The sequence below is a fragment of the Biomphalaria glabrata genome, chromosome 9 (genome assembly GCF_947242115.1).
Source record: "Biomphalaria glabrata chromosome 9, xgBioGlab47.1, whole genome shotgun sequence".
Taxonomy (NCBI): Eukaryota; Metazoa; Mollusca; class Gastropoda; family Planorbidae; genus Biomphalaria; species Biomphalaria glabrata.
Window position 1 is genome coordinate 23,827,072 of NC_074719.1, and position 25,399 is coordinate 23,852,470.

A 25,399-nucleotide genomic window follows, 5' to 3' on the forward strand; every position below is an offset into this window, starting at 1 on the left:
ATCTTGACGTTCATTATTATTAAACATTTCATGTAGTAATTTAAATACAATTTTGAATGTTTAATGTAACCTATAATAAACAAGATAGAGCAAATTTCTGCTTATATTTACTTTACTCAAGCGCTCATGCATTCCAAACTTCTTAAATTGATTAGAATACAGCGATTGAACTCTAGGCTGACCTGCTAGCTACTTTCAAAGAACGCAAACTAAAACTCTATGGACATATCACAAGGTCCCCAGGACCATCCTTCAGGGAACACTACCAGGAAAAAGAAGAAGAGGCAGACAGAGAAAGCGATAGGAAGACAACATAACGAATGGATGGGCCTGTCAAAATAGGAGACTCTATTGAAGGCAAAGCACAGAGAGGAATGAAGACAGATGGTCAACAGATCTCGTGTGGTGCACACAAAGGTTCAACAGACCAGAGGGAGGTGAAGGTGAAGCTTTATAAGCGTCAGAAGTCAAAAGACAGAGAGAGAGAGAGAGAGAGAGATTTTACATTAAAAAAATTCTACAAAATAAAAATATATTTGAAGTTAAAGATTTGTTTTTCGTTTCGGTCTAAGAACGGTGTCAGTCACAGCAGTGAAAACCTGAACAAATTTATAACTGAGCAAAACAAAAAGTGAAGTTAATAAATCATTGAGGAAATATTTGTATTAATCATTCTATGATTACATTAATTATTGTTTGAGAATATTAAGCCCCCCCCCCATATGTTTCCATTGTTAGCTAACTTTTTTTATTGGCTTATTAATTACACACTCTCAAAAAATATGAATTAAGTATTAATACACAATGAAAACCATGTTAGAGTTATTAAGAATAAGGAAGTTATAACTTTAATTTGGTTGGACTTCAAAGGAGACATACCCTAATGATGGCATTGATTCACTCTTGTAATACATGCCAGTTTTCTGAGACAAAGAATCTAAAACTTGTTGGAGGGTGTTTGAAGTGATATTAAATATGTTTATAATTGTGTATTCTTTTTAATATAAGTGCTACTCATGACAATGATTATATTGTAGCAAGGAGTATATTATGATTCATATAATAAAACAACAATGACCTTTTTTTAAACACTTTATTGAATTGTCAGGAGAAAAACTCGAAGGTTAGTACAATGTTTGTACAATACATTCATTTCGTTCACCATTGTCGCCGCTTCAATAGTTGGTTTTCATCTTATTTCAATTGAAATATTTCGATATTTCTATATATTCGTTTTGAATGTTTTGTGTCTTTGTCTCTTTTTTTGTATTCAATTTCTTCCTGTTTTCTTTCTTTATTTCTTTCTTGTATTTTAATTATGTTTTCTGTCTTTGTTTTATTTCTTTGTGTTTCTTCCTTTGAAATTATTTTTGTGTTTCTTTCTTTGTTTTTTCTTTGAAATATTTCGTTATTCTGATTCTTTACCATGTATTTGTACTCTCCATTCTTTTCCTTTCTGTGTCATGTTACACTCACTCTTTTATTTTTCTCTTTTTACTGCTCCCTCTTGGAGTTAACACACATTTGTTCGTAGAAGTCTTTCAAAACTTTGCTAGGAGCTGATGGTTTCTGTGTAGCCATACCCTAAACATCTCTCTCATTTAGAACTGATTACAAGCGCTATAGCTACACTTTGTTTTAATTCGAAATTTGATCAACTTTCTGTTTTCATTTCATTGCAGCTGGATTTTTTAAAACAAAACAAATTGTTTTGAACACATGTAATGTTCCATTGATTAATAGTACTAGAGCTACTGTTGTTGATTGCATGAGTCCTTGTAATCACAACAAATTTCCGATAAGGATCAATACAGTAATCTTAGTCTTGGTTCTCCAACTTTTAAGCATATAGAATGTATCCCTACTTAGTAATGATATACAATTAGTCAAGTGTTTTAATGTAACTTACTTGTAGTTTTTAATTTAATACGCAAAGTTTTGAAGTGAGAGAAACAGAAATGTCTTCTCGTTGTAATGTCTCCACGAACTACACGCCAGAAGAAATCCAAGAGTACTTGGCAGCGCTGCAACATGAATCAACTCTAGACTTCATACCAGCTCTAGTCTTCCTGTCTCTACTTATTGTTGTGGGCATTGCTGGAAACACTCTGGTTCTTGTAGTGTACAAAACTAAGATGACCAGAACACTGAGAGTATTAATCATCCATCTAGCCTTCTTCGACCTTCTAGCAGACATACTAGTTATTCCAGGTAAGTCGAACTTAAGAGTGTCACCTATGATCTTTCAGACTACCGGGATTTTAGAAGAAGCGTAAGAAAATACAAAGCTTGGGCAATACCATGAACGCTGGGTTGGATTATCCGTATTTCAATCGCTACAATACAGTCAGAAAAGTAAAGTTCTCCCTTCAGACCATGCGGTCTATAGGGTCTATAGGGCAGATGATGTTAAGGTCATCTGTTTCTATGGTCAACGGTTAATAAACAGGGTGTCGTGTAACCGGCATAACGACCAACAGCCTTAACTATCCCCAACTAAAGTCAGATACCCATTAAAGTTGGCTGTACTGAGAGGCGAACTAAAAATCTCGAAATTCAAAATCCCAGTCTTCATCGAGATTCAAACCCAGGTCATACAGGTTCGGAAGCCAAGTTCTTAACCATTCAGCCACATTGCATCCACAATACAGTAAGCACTGATGTATATAGAGAGAAAGATGTAATATATAATATATTATATATATATATATATATATATATATATATATATATATATATATATATATATATATATATATATATATATCTATTGTTTTAATTGGTAATTAGAATTTGACTTAAATTGTAAGCTCTTTTGATCTAATCGGGGAATATTAACAGCACACAAACTAAATATGAATCAAACATAAAGTTACTTTATAATTGCAATGATTTTATACAAAGATGTCCATACAGGCATAGAGTTCGTTTTATAGTTGTGTAAATATCTGAACCCATGAGACTTAATGAAATGTAGCAAGCAATCTTATTGTATAAAAATAGTCCATACATATTTTACTGTAACAAAACTTTTTTTTTTATAAATATATCCAGGTGAAATCTATGACATGTTTCACGTCTGGAATTTTAAATTGCCAACTGTCTGCAAAATTAGGCGTTTTTATAGTGCCACGTTTATCATATCGTCAGCGTTGGTTCTTGTTGCTATAGCAACTGCAAGGTATGTTTGGTAGTGTTACATTTAAGAACAACAACAAAAAAAAATGTTTAAACATATTTGTTAGAATGGCAAAGTGTGTATGTGTGCGTGCGCGCGTGTTTGTGTGTGATGTCATAGAATTATTGTTTCTGCAACAGCATGGCAAGCTCTTTCACTGCCTGGCATTCAGTGACTTTGTCATCTGGACATAAGCTCTCAAATTCTTGATGATTTGTGCAAGTGTTGGGTCTCGTCCTCCAACACTTACTGTCTGGTAGGGCTTTTTCTTCCCTGTTACTTTAATCTAAGGCAGTGTTCCGCGAGGCCTGAACGAATATTCACGAACTAGTCGAATAGTTATCTAAATAAGCCACCATGTGAATGAGCCGCTCCAAAAAGAGGCAAAGTGTTCCGTTAAATATTCAAAATGTGCAAAGTGTTCCGTGAAGGAAAAAACTTTGGGAAACATTAATCTAAAGCACTGTGCAAAAACAAAAGTTTTAAAAACATACATTTTAAAAAACTTTGGAAAATGGGAACATGGCGAGTTTGTTTTTCCAGCCTTATTTCCCCATTCGAGAAAATTATGGACAAAAAAAATTAATTATAAATTAAACATTCTGAAACATCACTCTACGTTATTGGATTATTGGTTATAACATTCTTTTTTTGTAGTTAGGAAATTTCAACTACATAGTTTCTTTGTAATAAGTAATATAAAAACTTAACATTAGTATCAAATTTTCAATGACCAGGTACAAAGTGGTGTGCGGATCTTTGGGCAATCACTTGACTCTAGCTCAAACCAAACTACTCTCCATTGCTATTGTTATGGTCAGCTCCTTAATAGCCACGCCCTACGCAATCATTCAAGGTAGTCAAACGGTCAAAACACCAGACCCTCTCATCACTGGTAGTTTTTGTCAGGTGGATGACAGCTACACTAAAACTATCTGGCCAACGGTCAATTCCATCGCCTGGTTGGTCATGTTTATTCACTGCAGCTTGCTGATCGTCAAGTGTTATGTTTGTATAGGGAAGACAACCTGGAAGCAGACAGGTTTGTGTGCGAGAAATCGTAAGAGTGCATTCAGGCGAGACTCTAGTTCAGATAACAGTGAATTAGTCACCAAATCTTCTTCCATAGTGGCGAATTTGCCCTCCCCTTGCCAACTAGAAGTTAATGTTTCTGTTTCGCTGTCCTCCAAACTAGAAAATATAAAAGAAGATTCTCAGCCTCAGACATCTCATAGTTCTCATCGAGTGACCATCAGGTCAACAAAAGCCTTGAACTAGAAATCAACTGTAACACTAAGGTCGGTTATGTACAAGACACATTATTTAAAACTAATAAATTTGAGTTTAATCAAACAGGAGTTTCAAAAGAAAGGATTAACAAAGAAATGGACACTCATCAAACTGCAGCAAAAGTTCCGCGGATAAATTGCTCCAGTATTAGTTCGCAAGTAGTAATCAGCCGCAGGAGAGTCTTGAGCAGAACTACTTGTATGATGCTCTCTGTGACAGTTTTGTTTTTTGTAACCTTTCTTCCATTTCTCATCATCAGCAGTGTCCAGGCGGCATCACCCGTCAGTGTCCAGGCGGCATCACCCGACAGTGTCCAGGCGGCATCACCCGACAGTGTCCAGGCGGCATCACCCGACAGTGTCCAGGCGGCATCACCCGACAGTGTCCAGGCGGCATCACCCGACAGTGTGGACGCTCTGAAAGGCACGTCTCTGGCTGTCTACCAACTTTTATTACTGTCATATACCAGTTTTAGAACCCTTGCAACATTTGGTGACTAGTAGTCACTTAACTATTCCGTGCGGTCAGCACGAGATTTTTCTTGGTCCGGGAATGACCACGAGTTGAACACCTCAGTTGTTTTAGGAATCTTGTAGATAGAGGAGCGTTATTATCTCCTCAGGTATATTATATGAGCACTGAGTAATTATTATGTAGTATGCTGTTCTTTTCATCGGATTACATTTTGTGATGGCTGAAGTCGCCAATATCTTTTGTGAATTATTTCATTCTTATTATGTGAATAAAATCCACGTCTGCTAACCTGGAGTCTATTAATAATTCGGAATGTTTGTGGTTGGAGAGTTCAGTATGTTAGTGTTCTCACGCACCTGCAAATCTCGTTCGTGTGAGAAAATATTTAGTTAAGAAGAACATTATAGTAGTACCAGAAGAGGTATCTACAACACACAGAGACATTCGCGTCATCATGCCTATAACAAAAATCAGGCCGTGACAATTACGATCGTATCTTGTAAACTGTGCAGTGAATCCGATTGTGTACAGTTTTTGTGATCGTAAATTTAGAAGAGAATCTTTCAGGTTAATGAGCTTTCGGCGAAGATTTTAAAAGAACAGGCTAATTAGAAGATAGTAAATGAGAAATAATTGATTGTGTGTGTAATATGTTAAATTCCGAAAGAAATGATGCTATTTCTACAATAATAAATTCCAAAGAAAGAATTCCGATTAATTCCCCCCAAATTTATGTTGATAAAGTTCAATAGAAATGAAGTTACGTATGTTGGTAAATTCCAAATATTATAATGTAAATTATGTTGACAAAGTCTAAAACCAAATACTCATTTTTGTTGTTGATAAATTCCAAAAGAAATGATGACATTCACAAGAGGGTTAATTTTTTTTAATACGTTTTGTTTTCATTTCTACAATTTCCTTCTTTGAACTGTAATTATTACAATACTTCTATTCATAGAGATCCGGAACCTGGACTTCAAAAGCAGCTTTAACGTTTTTTTCTAGAAATTTAACTGTTGATGCATATCGCTGCAAAAACTCTAGTTTGACCGTTATAATTTTTCAAAAATAAAAAAAATAAATAAATGCAAATTTGGCTAGAGAATAAATCTAGGTCTAAATCCTACATCGAATTGGAAAGGATTATCACGTTCTCGAAAGGATTATCGTGTTCTCGAAAGGATTATCACGTTCTCGAAAGGATTATCACGTTCTCGAAAGAATTATCGTGTTCGAAAATGTCCGAATGTAATAATAATGAGACTTCCAGTGTGTAATTGCCACACTCACACTTTCGTCATGGTAACCAAAAAATATGTTACATTTCACTATTGACCGTTCATTCTCTTATCGAGCTGACATTTTGCAGATAAACGTTTGTCTCGTGAAATGTAAATAGCATTTCAGATAGATCATTTCAGATAGATCATTTCAGATTTAATCATTTCAGATAGATCATTTCAGATAGATCATTTTATTAATAATTGAATTAATTAAAAAATAAAAAAAAATAATCTCTGGGACTATTCTTTTTCTTTTTTTTTACAAGGGAATCAGGACTATCCCTTTTACAACCCGCCACCCTATGTTTTATAAGACATAAGTTTAATCTATTTTTAATCACTAAAGGGAAATTGATTTAATTGTTTTCATATGTCTTGTGACTCTCGAGCGATGTCTCTTGTAAAATGTAATTATTTTGTTCGGCCTTTACTTACAAGGAACTCTGCGTGGAGTTGTGCACTAAGTTCTGCGGACACTCAGGATCGTTACCTGTCCCAGCGGATACTGGTTGACAAACCCAGATATAGAAGGTGAATGAAAAACAAATATAAGAAGATTTTGTAATATATATTTTATTGTTGATAAACATGGCGAATTTTTTAAAGCAAAAGTGAAATAAATTAGATCCCATAAACAAAGCGAATGCAATATGTTTCTAAAGATTAATAATATTTCTTGACTTCTGCTAATATATTAACAGAATTTTATGATTATAATGATAAAGATTTCCTACTGGTTTTAAAATAATAGAAATTTGGAAAATTTATAAATTAACAAGGTTACAAAAGACAGTTTGTCTGGAAACACAAACTCAGAATCGGCCCACGAAGAGGTCCACCCAGGCAGGCCTCAATATTTTCAGAAAGAACATCCAAATGAAATTATATCAAAGACAAATGAGAGATAAGAATGGAGAAAGAAGGTTAACAGATCTTTTGTAGTGCCCCAACGGTCCCGCAGATCAAAGGATAGGTGTAAGTGAATGTAAAGTTTGATGTGAACCTGGCCTAACTAGTTCCCCTGTTAGACCTTGTGGTCTATAGTGCAGATGATGTAAAGTTCATCTGTTTTTGTGGCCTACGTTTAGCGAGGGTGTCATGTAGCCAGCACAACGACCAACCGCCTATACTTTTCCCCAACTAATGTCAGGTACCCATTAGAGCTGAGTGGACACAGAGGCGCCCAAAGATTCCAAAGTTGAAAATCCCAGTCTTCGCCAGGATTCGAACCCGGGACCGCTCAGCCACCGCGCCTCCCCTGGCCTAACTGATGTCTTATAATTGATCTAATTGTTTTGAAAAGGCTCAATCTCTTATTCGAATCCTCAAAAAAAAAAAATAATAATAATAATTTCCGAAATAAAAAAATGTTCAGAAAAATGAAGTTTATAGGATCACTATTCATTTTAAATTAGGTCTAACTTATAATGCATACTAATTAGCTTTTTCTCTTTAAAAAACTGCTTGCATAACTGATTTTAAAAATGAGATTTTTCGCTTTCAAAAAAAGAAAGTAGCCGTTGCATCAGAGCTTTGAATGGTCTAAAATATTGTGATGTCCGATTTTCAATATCTTTTCTAGTTTACGATATCTAAACTGGACAGACGGACAGATATTTCGCACAAAACTAATAGCGTCTTTTCCCCTTTCGGGGGCCGCTAAAAATTACTGAAATAATTGTTAGTGTATATATTTTTTGAAATCATGTCTTTTTATTACGAAGCGAAACAATTATAAGAAAAACTAGTTGTGTCACTATATCAGCAGTTTTACAGTATGAAGAAGTACATGTGTAAAACTTTTCTTTCTTTAATATGTATCGTACGTCTCTATAAGTACGCTGTTTGAACACAATAACCTGATCACGATGTCAATAGAATGTAAACTATTGGGCTCTTTACCTGATCACGATGTCAATAGAATGTAAAATATTGGGCTCTTTATCAGTTTTTGCATTTTGTGGGAAGGGAAGCAAAGAAACGTGGCAACAGCTGAAAGGAAAAGATTGAATTATGCCATGAATTATTTTTTTTATATGCTTATTTCATTTTGCATTGTTTACTGTGTACTATGATAAAGCTTTAGTCTTGTATACATCAAGTCACACTATATTACATTTAATATGATCACGTCACGTGATCCAATGTGTCACGATAGAAGGATATCAGGACATAAACATAAGGTTTTTCTTGTACATTGAGTCTCGATTCTCTACTAAGAAGTGTAAAGACTGCTGGTGAGATGCTAATAGATAAAAACTTAAAGTCACTTCCGTTGCTGGAGATTTCTGTGACCTTCTAGTTCCATTCTGGTTAGAAAGTAATTCAACAAAGCAGAAGGTAATACGCGGCTGCGTTTCATACGTTCCAAGTTCCATATTAAGTTCTTTCTATGGAGTTCCTTTAGAAAACTCATTATTATGTACATTCTAACTTAGGCCTGTGCGTCTGTGTAAGTGTCTGTGTTTACTTATTCTTTTATTTTTAGGGGGAATCGATTTTTTTTAAAGTATATGTTTTGTTTTATTCAGCTATTCTAATATTCCTGGCTATGCTTAGTATTTAGCAGAGGCCTAGCTAGCCATGTGCGAGTGGTGGGGTCCACACGGGGCATCAAACTAAGAACACATAGTAAAAACAACACATCGTACATACTTGAACAAAGACAAACTACTGTATTTGAGATGTTCGCTACAATTAACAATAACACATTTTGTCTAGAGTGAAATATACTTCAACGGTTCGTCTCAGTTTCTTTACAAGTCTTTAAACATCTGAAACAAGGACATGTTTGAAATGTTGAGTTTTGTAAGGGGTTCTTTTCCAAATACTACTCGACCCACGGCGTAGCATACGCCGCTATTTTGAAGAGCCGGCCTTAGGCCACTGCAACCTATGCGACCGCAGTGGGCCCCGCACTTTCATAGGACCCGCGCTAATTGTAGGTGTTAAAATTTTTATAGCTTATTTATAGCAGATTTACCGCGACTTCTTATTTACCAGGAGCTCCTGTAAATCTCCTGAAATTGCAAAATATACGAAAAAGTCCTGGAAATATCCGGAAATTAATAAAATCTTTTGAAAACTTATACAAATCTCCTGAAACATATAGACAAAAATTAACATTTTGGGGTGTCATTTAATATGGGAAACGCCAATCCTACTCGCGATAAAAAAAAACTGCATTATGCATTACCCGTAATTGTGAAGCTTCTCGCGCCTCAAACTAATGAAGAATTAGTTGAGGTCAACAATTCTCGTAGATAGATTGAAACGTTTTGTAATTCTTGCTATTGAGCGTGAACTATGTAGGAAATAAAATGTTTATGATATATATACTGTATGACTTCGCTACAGGCAAGGCTCTTAACTCTTAATTTTCATTTATTATCCGTATCCCTACCCAAACTCCAAACTGGGCCCCGCGAAATCCGTTTCGCATTGGTCCCATAATGGTAAGTCCGGCCTTGCTATTTAGTGACGGGTGAATACAGAGTAGATTACTTGTTCTCTTTCCATGACTTCTTGGTCACAATGGTTAAGTCGGGCCCTGCTAATTAGTGAATGATTTACTATTTATTGCATTGTTATTGACAACAGAGAATATGTTTTAATCTTGTTAACGAAGTCACACTGTGCTATATTTAATTTGATTATATTAGGTTGATATTGTAAACAATGGAATACGTTATGATTGTTCATTTCCATTGTCACACACGAAGGCAATATTAATATTCTGTTATATCATCTTCGTAGATGTCATCGAAGTAAATATGATAAGAGTTCAAATATTGCATTAATCAATGATTCCTAAATGCTAATCTTTGAATTAAAATACACATACTTTAATATACATTAATTTAAAGCGCTGATTAGATAATCTATTTGAGAGGACATTAAATCTTTTGATGGAGTCTTATAAAAGAAACTGAGATAATGAGAACCACAATCTTATCAAATTAACAAATTCTTTCTCCTGATATCTCCCTTTTTTTTGCCTAGTTTAAGGACTGAAATAGTTAAAATAGTCATCGCAGATTGGTATATCTTTTCAGTAGTCTCATAAGGACATCCAATGTAAATAAGTATTCATAAAAAAATATAGTGTTTTTTTTTTTTTTATTTGGACGCAATAATTTTCCATTCAAACGGAGAGGGAACAATGATGATCTATTCGATTATGTTAATATTTAGATCAAGGGATTGATGTTGATATGTAGTAGCCACAGAACAAGTTCATGTATTTTTTAAAAACCTGTTTTAACATTATCAACATTAAAAAGAGAAACAAACTGAACAACATGTTTACTTCGCATACACTACTAGTAAGGAGATAATTGAGTGTATTGATTCTATTGCTGTTTTGACCTCCCTGTACTCAACATCATCAGCCCAACAAAACTTGTATCACGTCGAAAGTTGACAAGCCCAAAGCCATCAATAGCTATTTGTACCACATCGTTTTTATCCAAGTAAAAAACTCCACCTTCCAAAAAAAAATATATAAAAATATAGTGACATTCGAAAAATCTGTTTAGCTACTAGATCTACTTATTGCATTGAAACAAGGCATAAATAATGGATGAACTGTATCTTAAAGCAACCTTGATAGCCAGCCTCTTTTTTTTTTCTGTCCGCTTTTTGTTTTTGCTTTATATAGAAACTAGGACATAATTTTATTTTGATGAAAGAAATTTCTACTAAAAATTATTAGTTTTTCCTAATTTTTGTTTACAGAAAAATCTAAATTACAAGCTTTCTTTTTTGTATAATTGTGTAAAATATAAACTTAGAACTGTTGTTCAGATGTAGACTTGTCCAAAGAACTAGACTACTCTACCTGTACTACTTGTCTACTCATTACGTGGCGTAGCTAGTGTGGGGAGAGGGGGGTCCAAATATGAAAATCCCCCCGGGCCCCTCCTTGAAGAGAGCCTACAAATAAGTGTTTGAAATGTGTTTTTACATTAAATATAACGTCATTATCTCAAGTCATGATGTCGAATGTCAAAATGCAGGGGCCCCCTAAAGAATCATGCCCCCCCTCCCGAATCCCTAGCTACGTCACTAGACTACCTGTATAACTTGTTTCTTCATCACGTGTGCAGATATCACAACAGGTATGGGCCACTTTTAAAAGACAGCCAGACTGGGCAGGATCTAGAGGTGACTTTTTCTCGAGGTATTGATTCCATGTCTAGATGCAAGAAAATTAACGACAATGCAAATTTCATATAAAAGGCTGGCATTTGTGAATGTATTTCCAAAAAATTTTACATTTACATTCATAAAATGCAGAGACAAAGACAATGTATAAATTCAGCATTGAAACAGGCTTAACACTTTGTATTACTCTTATCAAGGTAATTATTTAATGTCTTAGAACTAATACATTGTCGTTCGCCCCTTCAATCCACACTACTCTTCAGAGACTATACAATTTACGAAAAGTGATGAGATTCTAGTTGTCCTTGGTATTGCTGGCTCTCAAAGGGAACGTAATCACTACAACTAATGTAGAGAAAAGCAATAGTACAAGTCTTAGACAAAGGTAAATCTCTGAATGAACTCTAGTATAAAGTTTTATAGTCGAATTTCTAGGTCAATGGTGCTGACATTCTGTATTGTTTTGTTTTATCCCCCTCATTTCTTGTCCGTCCAACAGATTTAAGTTGATCCAGTAATGAGACTAATTTGGATTTATCGTCTTAGTAGGCCTGAACACTGACCTGTGACGTGGACACCTGTGACGTGGACACCTGTGACGTGGACACCTGTGGTCGGTGGATACTAATAGCTCGTTGTCATGTCGCAGATCTGACGTAATAATTTGAGACGTGTCAACGAGTTATTGGTCTCCACTGATCACAAGTAGCCACCTTACAGGTTAGTATTAAGGCCTCCTGTGACAATTGGTCCTATTTGCTTATCACATGTTTAATCAGAGATTTGCATATATGGCCGAAAAAGTGTTTGATAATGTGTGTGTACTGTTAAACACTGCAGAGTCAAATTGTCTAAACCTTTCCCTCAGTATCTCAGGTTTTTTAAATTTAGGTCGCAACATTGAAAGTCACTTTAGCATCCTTGATATTGTTAAGTTTAACGTGAGGATTACCGATAGCAATGTTACCTCCTTTAGAGCGGTCTGAGAGAAATAAAGTTATCAAATTAACATAGTCATTGCTTTGTTTAGTTTTGTCAAATACCATAGTCATTGCTTTGTTTAGTTTTGTCAAATACCATAGTCATTGCTTTGTTTAGTTTTGTCAAATACCATAGTCATTGCTTTGTTTAGTTTTGTCAAATACCATAGTCATTGCTTTGTTTAGTTTTGTCAAATACCATAGTCATTGCTTTGTTTAGTTTTGTCAAATACCATAGTCATTGCTTTAATTGTTGTTCTGTTAGTGTGTCCATGTTTCTGCTAATTGTGTTTACTTTATTACATAACTTAGTCATTACTTTATTTTTCTGTTAGTGTGTTCGATTTTGTGCTACTTGGGTGCATGAAACGACTATTATATATTGTAAACCACTAAGGTCGATCGTTCAAAGAAATACGTACTTTACAAATAAAGAAAACAGGAAGAGGGTGGTGATAGAACTCAATTTTATATTCCTTATCTAGAGTATGTATTGGCAGTCACAGACCACAATGAGTTGACTATGGGGACCATTAATAAACAACGAGTAGACTATATGTGGACCACTAATGTAAAGACCACAATGAGTAGACCATGGGGACCATTAATATACATACGACAACGAGTAGACTATATGTGGATCATTAATGTAAAGACCACAATGAGTTGACCATGGGGACCATTAATGTACAGACCACAATGAGTAGACCATGGGGGCCATTAATGTACATACCACAATGAGTAGACCTTGGAGGCCATTAATGTACAGACCACAATGAGTAGACCATGGGGGCCATAATGTACAGACCACAATGAGTAGACCATGGGGGTCATTAATGTGCAGACCACAACGGGTAGACCATGGGGGCCATTAATTTGCAGACCACAACGGGTAGACCATGGGGGCCATTAATGTGCAGACCACAATGGGTAGACCATGAGGGCCATTAATGTGCAGACCACAATGGGTAGACCATGGAGGCCATTAATGTACAGACCACAATGGGTAGACCATGGGGGCCATTAATGTACAGACCACAATGAGTAGACCATGGGGGCCATTAATGTGCAGACCACAATGGGTAGACCATGGGGGCCATTAATGTGCAGACCACAATGGGTAGACCATGGGGGCCATTAATGAATAGACCACAATGAGTAGACCATGGGGGCCAATAATGTGCAGACCACAATGGGTAGACCATGGGGGCCATTAATATGCAGACCACAATGGGTAGACCATGGGGGCCATTAATGAATAGACCACAATGAGTAGACCATGGGGGCCAATAATGTGCAGACCACAATGAGTAGACCATGGGGGCCATTATTAAGGTGCAGACCACAATGAGTAGACCATGGGGCCCAATTATAAACGATGACAATACTTCTGTACCTGATACTGAAAGTCTTTACAAGGTCGAGGTGACTCAGGTCTGAAGTGGATGCTGCTGTACACATAATAGAAACCAGGATGTATTATCTTGAGCCCATCTGGAAGCACTTCAACACCTCGGACATGTTCTACTAAGGGATCCATTTCAAAACCTTCATGTTGAAACAAAACACGCACTGCACTGTTGACCAGTATAGGAACTGTAAACATGACAAAAACGGATTTTTTAAAAACAATACTTAACCATAAAGGGACATAATTTATGTGATTTTTATACATTTGTCACACAATACAAAAAAAATAAGTAAAAAAAAAAATATATAATTTTCAATTCTAAAATATTGTATTGCTTCGTCAAGAAACATAAATATTAAACCTCCCATTTTTATTTTCACTCATCTGATAAGTGTCAGGAAAAAAAGATTTTTTTCTAAAATATGCATACTTTCCAATTGATATATGTAATTCATATGAGTTATAGTAATATTTATCAGCCCCTCGAGGTAATTGTATACAACATAAACACTAAAGATTAATACACATTCTTATGTAATAAAATAGGATTATAATTATATTGAATCATATTAACTAATCGTTAAATAAACGGCCTTTTTGGACTAGCATAACCACGGTATCCAATTCGAGTCTCTAACCTCACCAGTTATTCTACCATAGGTTTCGTCAAGGACATAGTCATTCATAATTCTAAGGCCACGTCGGTCACTTACAGGCTAAATTTACTTTCAACATTTAGTGACATTTTACAAAATGATGTGTCTCAAATGATTAAGAATATATATAATTTTATTTATATAACGCATATTTTAAATTGTAAAATTAATGTTTTAAAATTGCCATTTGTATTTAGTCTATTCTTACCAAATATTAAATTATAAATTTCTAACCTCTATTTTCAAAGGGTATTTCTGTATGTGGATTATTCGGTGGAAAAATTCGTTTGTGTGCAGAGACAGGGATGAAGGAGAAGTTTGAAACGTTGATTGTAGGCAGAGACTCTGAAAGAGATACAACGTGTACGATTACCAAAGAAAGATGAACACAAAGTTTAGAGTTTATTTCAGCCAAACTTCTAATTAATTCAATAACACGAATACTTAATGTTACATGTCAAAGTAAAATATAGTTTGATTTTATATCATTTATAAGAACACTCATTGACTGGAAAAAGTCGTTTGCCTATCAACTATCAACAATGACTGGGAAGAAGGTTTTATCTTTAGCTCATGAATCTACATGATTGAGAACATCGTCTCTTTATCAACTAGTGAAATCCAAGGAATGCAAAAAAAAAAAAAATGGTTTGTCCATCAACGTATTTCCCTTTCTATTGGCCAAGTGAATCGGTCCTGTATTTTAAATGAATCCGCATTTCTGATAAACAAACAAATCACAATTTACCAGTTGTTTGAATCAGAACAAAGATATGACTCCATTTCTAATTAACTTTTTCAAAGGTACTCAAATTTACTTACAAATATCTTTTAAAAAATGTGTTTGATAAAAGAAAAGCAAAAATACACCAGAATCAATGTGAACTAGATAGGTAAGAAACATTTTCTGACGCAAGCTTTCAATGACTTTCAATAACTACCAATGATTTTCAATAACTATCAATGACTTTCAATAACTATCAATGACTTTCAATAACTATAAATGACTTTCAAGAACTATCAATGACTTTCAAAAACTATCAATGACTTTCAATAACTATAAATGACTTTCAATAACTATAAATGACTTTCAATAACTATCAATGACTTTCAAAAACTATCAATGACTTTCAATAACTATAAATGACTTTCAATAACTATAAATGACTTTCAATAACTATCAATGACTTTCAAAAACTATCAATGACTTTCAATAACTATAAATGACTTTCAATAACTATAAATGACTTTCAATAACTATCAAAGACAATCACTGAGTTGTAAAATAAGAAAATTTTGTCAGCTTCAATAAAAATATCATAGGTACTAAGCTTATATCAACTCACTCTGTCTGTCTCTCTGTCTGTCTATCTTTCTGTCTGTCTTTATGTCTGATAAAATATTTTAACCAGACAAGACATCAATCAATTTTAAAAAATTAATCAACTAGCTAATTAATTGTTGGTGAATAATTATTTTGTTTGATATGGAAATAAAGGGAATAAATGCTACTTAATAATGAGAGATTCTCAGATCTAAAGTTGAAATTTTGCATGATTATTATGAAATAATTTTTGTTTTATAAAGCAGAAAGAGAGCTAAACCCTGTAGTTTTCAGATAAATGGCAATAATAAGCAGTTGTTTCCCTTAAAAAAGCTTTGCTTTCAAAAAGCATTCTTTTTTTTTCTGTTGCTTGTTACTTCGTCCACATTTCTTACCCGAGTCTTTCTCTCGTAGTCGCAGGATCTGTTGTAAATAAGTGAAAAATAAATGAACTTGCATTCTTCTCTTAAAATTAAAAGCCAGTCAATGAAATAACAAAACAAGCGGGTTTTCAGATACGAACTTACCAGTTCCAAAAGAGCAGACAGCTGATGACCTCTATAAGCACAACAAAGTTCAACACCATCAGAAACCTCGCGGGTGAGAGAATTCAGAAAAACTTCAGATCCAGAAATGTTTTGGCTCAATTTGTTGCATATCACACATGCTACAGGCTTGGTACCTAATCTCGATACCCCCTACGTAAATGTAGACAAGATGGCGGTCACTATAAGATCTGATTAAGCAACTTAGAACTGGGTTTAACAAATTAAGAATAGCCATTTCTGCTACAAAGGGGGTTATCACTCTCGACTGAAAAACCGAGACTAATCATTCTAGCAGATCCGTGCTGTGGCTACGAGTGGTCAGTCAGAAGGGCTAACAGCAGACCCGTGATGTGGCTACAAGTGGTCAGTCATACTTACTATAACGATTGTTCTCGATTTAACCAGGTCAAGTTTTGGTCATCGAAAAGTCGAGAAAGACCTTGGAAGCATTGAGCGTGGGTTGGTAGGTAGATAATGTTTTCATGAACGTTGGAAGGAAGAGTTTCAAGCTTCATGTTCAGTCATTTTTATGAATTTATTGTTGAACTTAAGTTATATTTTGTTTTTGTGTTTATATTGTATATTTCAATCTATTCGTGATCTCTACTTTAGGAATTATTATTTTTATTTTATAAAGATTCTCAGATTTGTAGCATTGTATTTAGATTGAAGATAAAAATACGAAGATCGAAAGTTGGGACACAATGTGACCGTAATGGCAAGTTTGAAACTCAGCAACTGACCTTGTTTTTTTGAAATGTTGTAGATATAACAATAATTGTTATAATCACCAAACACAGAAGTGAGGCGAAAATTGAGAGAGATAGTACAAGCCTGTAGATGACATGTAAAAATTAATACACAGAAAAAAAACGTAAATCAATTTATACGATATGTTCAAATAAAATAGTAAACTAGGATCTTACTTTGCATGGGGGCGGGGGGGGGCAGTGATATGCAGAAGGGATAAAGTAAAATCTAAAGCGAAAAGAAAATCTAAATCGACCACCTGCGGACAATGGTTATGCTTGCCCTGGATGTGGCTAAATATGTAGGTCACAGCTGGGATTGCGCAGCCACGGGAAATACTGCTTTCCTCACTGATCTTCGGACTTGAAGACTAGCCTTATTATTATTATTATATATATTGTTATAAACCTGGTGGTGGCACAGATGGGGGTAGTGATGTGAGTGTAGTCAGCCGACGCAAATCGCCCCAGGCCAGCGCTAGACGAGCGGTCAACCGTGACGAGTTACGACGGTCAGCCGAGACGAGTGTCAACACGGCGGTTCGGGAAGGATCGACGGCGGTCCGGGAAGGATCGACGTCGTGAACAGAGCTCAGGAGCGTCACGAGAGTTGTAGTCATCTGACCACCTAGAAACGTCGAGCGGCGTTCTGTCCGGTTTGAGAAGGCCAGTAGGGACCCTATATAAGAGCTGAGGCAACGCAGTCAAGACGGTCGAGAAAAGGGGCTTAATACAGCAAGGTTCAGAAAGGAGGTTCACGGCAGGGGTTCAGAGCCCGGTTTACTACAGTCCGGTCGACTACAGCACAGTTCAGCGGTGTGGTTCTGTACGGAGCATTACGACGGTTCAGTGCGGAGTACTATCAAGTACAGTTGAGACGAACGGCGTCTTGATCTTGGTCTGTGATCGAGTCCGACACAACGAGCCTAGTGTGTGAAGTCAGTCCTGAACTGTTGAACCCAGTGCAATCCCGGAACGAGACGGAGAGGCCAGTGCAAGAGTTGATACGGCGGAACGGTGTTATCGGAGAGATATTTGTACAGTGTACGTGTTGCCAATTGTACAGTATTGGCTGTTATTTATTCAACTATCAAAGTGTTACGTTACTTCGGAGCCCTGAGTTGTCATGTTCTTTAAGTTGGTGGTGTATGGTGCAGTTTGCAGAGAGCCTGGATAGTGAGATTCGTAACAATATATATATATATATATATATATGGGCGTAGCCAGGATTTTTTTTCGGGGGTGGGTTTTGGGGGGGGGGTGAATTGTTTCCCCCCCCCCCCTGCGAAAAACAATTATATGTATTTATGTGTGTGTGTACATAATCTTTATTACATTCTGACCCTTCATTCTTTCGGAAGACGTTTATTGTGCCCTAGAATAGGTTCTTCCATGAGTTAGTGGAAAAATTGTAGATTCCCCGCCATTACTAGCAAAGGGGTCTGGGGGAGCGCTAGGAGCTCCCCAGCGCGGGGCGAAGCCCCGCCGCCAAGCACTATTTCTGGTATTGAAAGCCAACAAAATGCATATTCTGAGGTATCTACACTGCATTTTCCTGCTATTAAAAAGTTTTATTTCAAAAACCTAATGTGCTATTCTTACTGACTTAGACCCTCCCATGACGTTCGGAGCATTTGACGAACAAGCTGTTTCCATAAAAATCTGTCACTGGTAATGTCTGAAGCCTCTTCCCACCTGCCATGAGGACCTCCATGAATGAGTGGCGTCAAGTTGTACTAATATATCATTGCAACTCTTCTTTTGGGTAATTCATTTTGTCGGAGAACATGTCCCGCTAACCTCATGCGTCGTTCTCTCACAATCTTACTAAGGGGTCGACTCCCAGTTCGGCATAGGATTTCCTTGATTTAGACCCGATCTCTATAACTGACTCCTAAAATCTGTCTTAGCCATCTTTGTTGAGCTACATTTAGTGTTTTTCGATTTCGGTAGATGACTATTCACTGCAGTTTATTAATGGAGCCCTGCCACTGGTAAAAAGGTGTAACCTCTCTTGAATACCCTCTTGGAATTAAGTGACTGTAGTTTGCTTTAGATTTTATATCGAAAAGAGAAGTTTTATCGTCAAAATCTTCTGTTGGGGGTTTTCCACCTCAAAATGCTCTGTAGGGGGGATCTTAGACTCAAAACCATCTGGAGGGGTTTTAAACTTAAAAAAAAAAGCCATCTGTAGAAGAAGGGTTTAAACTCAAAACCCCCGATTGGCTTGGCTACGCTCAAATAATTTTAGTGTGTAATTTGCTTTTTTTTTTATATTGAAGATGTATTTTTTAGCACCAAACCCCTCTGAATGGGGGTTTAAACTCAAAACCCCTTTCGGCAACGCTCATAGCATTTTGAGTGCGTAATTTGCTTTTTTTCTTACACTGAAGATGTATTATTTATCTTCAAACCCCCCTGGCGGGGGGTTTAAACTCAAAACCCCTTTGACTAAGCTCATAGATTTTAGAGTGAGTAATTTTCTTTTATTTATATTGAAGAGGTACTTTTTAGCTTCAAACTCCACTGGAGGGGAGTTTAAACTCAAAACCCCTTAGACTACACTCATAACATTTTTAGTGTATATTTTGCTTTGTTTTTATTATTAAAGAGGTATTTTTTACCTTCAAACCCCGCTGAAGTGGGGTTTAAACTCAAAACTGAGTCAAAACCCATTTAGCTACGCTCATAACATTTTGAGTGCGTAATTAGTTTTTTTTTTATATTAAAGAGGCGGTTTATCGTAAATTTTAGACGGGGTTTTAAAATCAAAATCTTCCTTAACAGGGGGGGGGGGTTAACTGCAAAAACCCCAGGTAGGGGGTTTAAAACTCAAAACCCCTGGTAGGGGGTTTTAAACTCAAAACCCCTAGTAGGGGTTTTTAAACTGGAACCCCGCTGGTAGGGGTTTTTAAACTCGAACCCCCCTGGTAGGGGGTTTTAAACTCAAAACCCCTTTGGTCGTGCTGGGGCAAGTGATGATTTAGTATTAAAATCTCACCTAAAATAAACAAAATCAAAGCAAAAAATCAGTCACTAAATTCCGACTCCCCTACCTTCGGGGGGGGGGGGGGAATTTCATTTCGGGGGGGGGGGGGTTGAACCCCAACCCCCCCCCTGGCTACGCCCATGTGTATATATATATATATATATATATATGTAGGCCTATATATATCATGTATGTGGTATATTAGCACTTACCCTAAGTAGTTAATAGATGTCTATGCAAATGTTTACCTCTTGTAACACTTAATGTTGGACTTCAACTGTGTTTTAACGCATGTGTCTGACACAACAGATGCTGGAATGATATAGTCACTATTTAGTGTGGCCCCGTGCTGTTTGGGTTTAGGACAGACTGTTGTCATTTTCTTGACATTGAGGAATTCATTGAAGAGTAATAGAAAAAATTGAATTAAATATCTTTTCAAATATTTCAGTTGTATACATTGTTACTAACTTTCTTCAAATCTATTTTCATTTCATTTGATAAAAAAAGCAATGGCTAGCTAGTTTCATTCTATTTGACTCTTCTTTTTGAGCGTTTTTCTTATTTTGCAGACGCTAAGACAAAAGTAAGTAAGTAAGTAAGTAAGTAAGTAAGTAAGTAAGTAAGTAAGTAAGTAAGTAAGTAAGTAAGTAAGTAAGTAAGTAAGTAAGACAGAAAGTTCTAGTTTCTCGACTAATCATGCGTGCTTTTAAGATCTTGAAATTAGAAATGTGTGCCACTTTCAGATTTCGTACAAAGGCCTATTAATTGATGTTTATTAATTAATTAATCCATGCCTAAGTTTATTCTGTGTTTTTATATATATTTAAATATCTCTATGAAAACACGGTTTGCAAAATTAATTTGAAAAACAAAAAAAGTTTCTCTTTCAAAAGACTAAAAGTTGCACCCTTATTTAAAAACTATAGTGAAATCTAATTTTCAATACCCTTTTCTCGTTTTCGAGATCTTAACGTATCAGGCGAACTGACGGACAGACGGACAAACCAAGAATACAATAATAACTTCAAAGATCCTCGTGTTCTATTAAACAATGTATCGAGTGGCGTGTTAACAGACATTGGAAACCGCGAGACCTTAAAGAAATCTATTATATTCTCTTTATCTTTATCAAGTTTGACTTAGCATTAAGTATTACCATAAAATAGTGTATAGACGAAATAATTAAGGTTATACAATAAATAAATGTATGAAATACGTACCATACAGAGAAAATAACAGTTATTTTATTTGAACATTGAAAGACGTTATAGCCATACACACCCGGATTGTTGGTACAGTTTTCAAGATTATTTTTAGATTGGGAAATTTCCGTAATAATACAAGGAAAGAGTTACTTAACAGTTTAAATATGGTAAGAAATATTGAGTTGAATAGTCGAACGTGTATATCAAAGAAAACGACCAGTGTGTTTATCTGTCTGAAAGTGTGTGACCTTGTGCATATGTGTCGCTGTGTGCTTACATGTGTGTACTGTGCTAGCTTGATATACAGGCAACACAAACTATAGCTTAGGACATATACTCAAATCATTCTGAAAAAAGAAGAAAGGAAAATTTGCACTATGTTAATAACAAGGTGTCCCATATCTCAAACTGCTTAGGGTTTTATTAAGTACAAATTCGGCCCTGTGTGTATATTTTTGATGATGTTTGTGTTATTTACAATGTGTTTAATGATAATAATAGGACTCCCTTGTTTCTGTAAGCACACCTTTCTTTTTAAAGATATTTTACCGTTTCCTTGTAGAGATGTTTTAGTGTTTCCTTGTAGAGATGTTTACTGTTTCCTTGTAGAGATGTTTTACTGTTTCCTTTTAGAGATGTTTTACTGTTTCCTTTTAGAGATGTTTTACTGTTTCCTTGTAGAGATGTTTTACTGTTTCATTTTAGAGATGTTTTACTGTTTCCTTTTAGAGATGTTTTACTGTTTCCTTTTAGAGATGTTTTACTGTTTCCTTTTAAAGATGTTTTACTGATTCCTTTTAAAGATGTTTTACTGTTTCCTTTTAAAGATGTTTTACTGATTCCTTTTAAAGATGTTTTACTGATTCCTTTTAAAGATGTTTTACTGATTCCTTTTAAAGATGTTTTTCTGTTTCCTTTTAGAGATGTTTTACTGTTTCCTTTTAAAGATGTTTTACTGTTTCCTTTTAAAGATGTTTTACTGTTTCCTTTTAAAGATGTTTTACTGTTTCCTTTTAAAGATGTTTTACTGATTCCTTTTAAAGATGTTTTACTGATTCCTTTTAAAGATGTTTTACTGATTCCTTTTAAAGATGTTTTTCTGTTTCCTTTTAGAGATGTTTTACTGTTTCCTTTTAAAGATGTTTTACTGTTTCCTTTTAAAGATGTTTTTCTGTTTCCTTTTAGAGATGTTTTACTGTTTCCTTTTAAAGATGTTTTTCTGTTTCTTTTTTTTCAAATTCGTTTTACGAAAGTGTAGGAAGCAGGAAAAAAGTGCGCACATTATATGTACATGTAGAAAAGTATGTAAAGTTTATGTTGTAAGTATTCAGACCTCGTGCATTGCGCAATAGGTTTCAGTGTTTGCAGGTACTCTTATTTTAAATGTACATTTTGTATTGAGGGAGATCATAATGTGATTATTGATAGCCAGTCGTTCATAGATTCTAATATTCCCGCGGCTAATATCGAAATCTGCTTTTGTTAACCAAACATAGGTAACATAGGTCAGTGTAAATCCTAAGTTGTTTGGAAGATGTTTTACGTTTGAGATGTTCCTTCAGACTTAAAGATAATTTACTTCCCGGACCAATTCTCCTGCAGAACGATGGGGGGATTGCAGCGGGCAGGGTTTGAGACGACTAAGGTCAAACGTGACGTCTGGGGTGAGCAGTCATTTCATCCCCGGTCACTTCATCCCCCGCTCATTTCATCCCTTGGTCATTTCATCCCCAGGTCACTTCATCCCCGGTCACTTCGTCCCCGGTCATTTCATCCCCTGGTCAGTTCGACCCCAGGTCATCTCATCCTCGGTCAGTTCATCCCCAGGTCATTTCATCCCCGGTCACTTCATCCCCAGGTCATTTCATCCTCTGTTCATTTCATCCTCTGGTCATTTCATCCCCCGGTCATTTCATCCCCCGGTCATTTCATCCCCAATTAAATATTTTTCTTGTTCATTGATTAATTGCGCTGTTAGGGCTTTGACTTTTTAAGTCCTCATTTCATTTAATATATAAATATGATTATGTAGAATGCTTTTTGACACTTTTTGACATGTTACTAATGCATTTATAAGTGTTTCCTCTTCCACTTTGCATTCTTGGTGAGAAATAATATATTGTAAATCTGGGTGTGTACTTGGCTATAGCGCTTCTATTGGATGTGGGGAATGTATTTTTATAATATTATCCTGCTCATGACGTAATGATCGAAGGCGAAGGTTTGGTACAAGTAGGGAAAATCTTTTGAGAGATAGACGTGCGATTACAATATTTATGACCGTGCCGCTGATAACTTATCAAATGCCAAGGTTTGGTGGAAGTATGACCATGTTTCACTTTATTTTTTTTTAATCGCTTTTTTTTAATGGCCGCTTCATTTTCAGCCTTCAAATAAGGTTTTATTTTTTTGTTCTACTAAAGGTTGACTTTACCCATCCTCAGGAGATCATGTCGCCTATATAAGTTTTGCTTTAATTCCTTTTTAAACTCTGAAGTAGTAAATTGTTAAATTTTATAGTCTTTAATGGCATTTAATTTTAATTCATTTAAATAAAAAATGAATATATTTAATATTGCTCATTTCATAATTTTTACAATTATTATTTGTTAGATAAAATGAAGAGATGATGAAAATTACAGGGATGAAATGACCAGGGGATGAAATGACTGGGTGATGAAATGACAGGGGGATGAAATGACCGGGGGATGAAGTAACCGGAATGAAGTGACCGGGGATGAAGTAACCGGAAATGAAGTGACCGGGGATGAAGTAACCGGAAATGAAATGACCGGGGATGAAGTAACCGGAAATGAAGTAACCGGAAATGAAGTGACCGGGGATGAAATATCTAAAGGACAAATTTGTACAGATACTCTTTCTCCCCTAGAGCATGGAATGGGTTGTCTGAATTAACCAGAAAAACCAATGACTTGTCAGAGTTTAAGTCATTAATAAACATGCATGACAATATTAACCAGGGACTCTTCTAGGACGTAATCATCTTCTTGAAGTTAAAATACAAACTCGAAATAACCTGAAGGTTAAAATTTTATACATATTTATTATCACTGTTTTTTTATTGTGTTTTCAGGTAAAAGAAATAATGTACAAAAATGTCCGAGATTGGTTGTTGTAGAAATAAGGTGTACAAACTTTTTACCAACAGACAGACAGACAGACAGAAAGAGTGAGTTGATAGAAGCTTTGTAAAAACGAGCGTGCTCGGTCATATCATAGCTAATATTTAATTTGGCATATTTTATTATGTATTATTCAAGTTCAATTATATGAATCGGGTTAATAGTATAATTTCATTTAATTTCATTTCATTTACTAATTGGACTTGACTTAAAGCCACAAAGTTTTCTACATGAGTACTTCGTTCCAAACTAAATAGGACGGCCATGGATGATGGAATAAAACCCATAACTAGGGGCCTTCGTGACGACAACTTGCTCATCTCTCTGTTTGTGTGTGCTTGTGTGTCGGTGAAGTGACTTAAATATTATTTTGAACATGCAGATTTATTTTTACTGGATGACAGGTAAAACAATTAATTGGAAAGAATGATTTCATTAGTTTCTTCTTACACTGAAATACGTGAACCATGACCCATTCATCTCAGTCTGTCGACAGTTTCGACGGTTATAGGTCAAGAATATCGTTTTCCTTACATACTATAAAAATGTTATCTAAATTTTTGTATCATTTCCAGAAAGTTTTTCTACTTATAAATAGAATAACGACATCACTAAAAATACTAACAACACACACACACACACACACACATGAACACAAAAAACATGAAACCAAAACAGAAACACGAGACTTTTTTTGTTTACGGTTGATCTAAATTATTCTAAATAGTTTTTATATATAGTTATAAATTAAAGCTTGAGGTTATGACTACCGGGATGATAAACAAATACAAGGCAGGGCAATTAACTTTTCAAGGTATTAAACACTTATTTCTATTGTAGATATAAAAACAGTTTTGAATATGAACCAAGTAATAAGATTGCAACATGTTAAATAAGAGTTCCTTCTTGTAAGTTGGACCTGTCACTTTATCACAAAAGACGTCTCCATCAATACGGATTCAAAACTTTTTGAAGAAGAAATTTACCATCTTGACGC

At 35.4% G+C, this 25,399-nt stretch overlaps 2 protein-coding genes across 6 annotated transcripts in view; one reads left to right on the top strand and one right to left on the bottom strand.

Annotated features, from left to right (window-relative positions):
* Window positions 1-5,385, top strand: part of LOC106067079 (uncharacterized) — a 242,612-nt gene extending 237,227 nt beyond the window's left edge. The window contains exons 1-4 of one of the 3 annotated variants that reach the window (XM_056041740.1): window positions 105-1,123; window positions 1,937-2,211; window positions 3,055-3,181; window positions 4,728-5,384. In XM_056041740.1, coding sequence (XP_055897715.1) covers window positions 1,959-2,211; window positions 3,055-3,181; window positions 4,728-4,968 — 621 coding nt within the window. In that variant the 5' untranslated portion in view covers window positions 105-1,123; window positions 1,937-1,958 and the 3' untranslated portion in view covers window positions 4,969-5,384. Of the gene's footprint in view, window positions 1-104; window positions 2,212-3,054; window positions 3,182-4,727 lie in introns of those variants that run through there. The other 2 variants (XM_056041741.1, XM_056041739.1) reach the window with 2 other exon arrangements.
* A 5,075-nt stretch (window positions 5,386-10,460) lies between these two features.
* Window positions 10,461-21,423, bottom strand: LOC106069033 (uncharacterized). 3 transcript variants are annotated; one of them, XM_056041009.1, is made up of 9 exons: window positions 21,275-21,423; window positions 20,300-20,433; window positions 17,057-17,147; window positions 16,293-16,463; window positions 16,161-16,188; window positions 14,676-14,786; window positions 13,771-13,970; window positions 11,305-11,425; window positions 10,461-10,714 (listed from the first exon to the last, which is right to left on the bottom strand). In XM_056041009.1, the coding sequence occupies exons 1-9, from the start codon at window positions 21,275-21,277 to the stop codon at window positions 10,581-10,583; spliced, it is 993 nt and encodes a 330-aa protein (XP_055896984.1). In that variant the 5' UTR covers window positions 21,278-21,423; the 3' UTR covers window positions 10,461-10,580. The 3 variants fall into 3 exon arrangements, with proteins under 3 accessions (XP_055896984.1, XP_055896985.1, XP_055896987.1); XM_056041010.1 differs by lacking the exon at window positions 21,275-21,423 and adding an exon at window positions 21,001-21,022; XM_056041012.1 differs by lacking the exon at window positions 14,676-14,786.
* Window positions 21,424-25,399: the final 3,976 nt, after the last annotated feature.

Excerpts from the sequence above, each read along its gene's own strand:
- LOC106069033 (XM_056041009.1), bottom strand. Across the intron at positions 16,189-16,292 it reads TGTCTGCTCTTTTGGAACTG|ATCCTGCGACTACGAGAGAA; the intron begins GTAAGTTCGTAT and ends TATTTACAACAG. Across the intron at positions 10,715-11,304 it reads TGAAGAAACAAGTTATACAG|GTGGAGTTTTTTACTTGGAT; the intron begins GTAGTCTAGTGA and ends TTTTTTTGGAAG.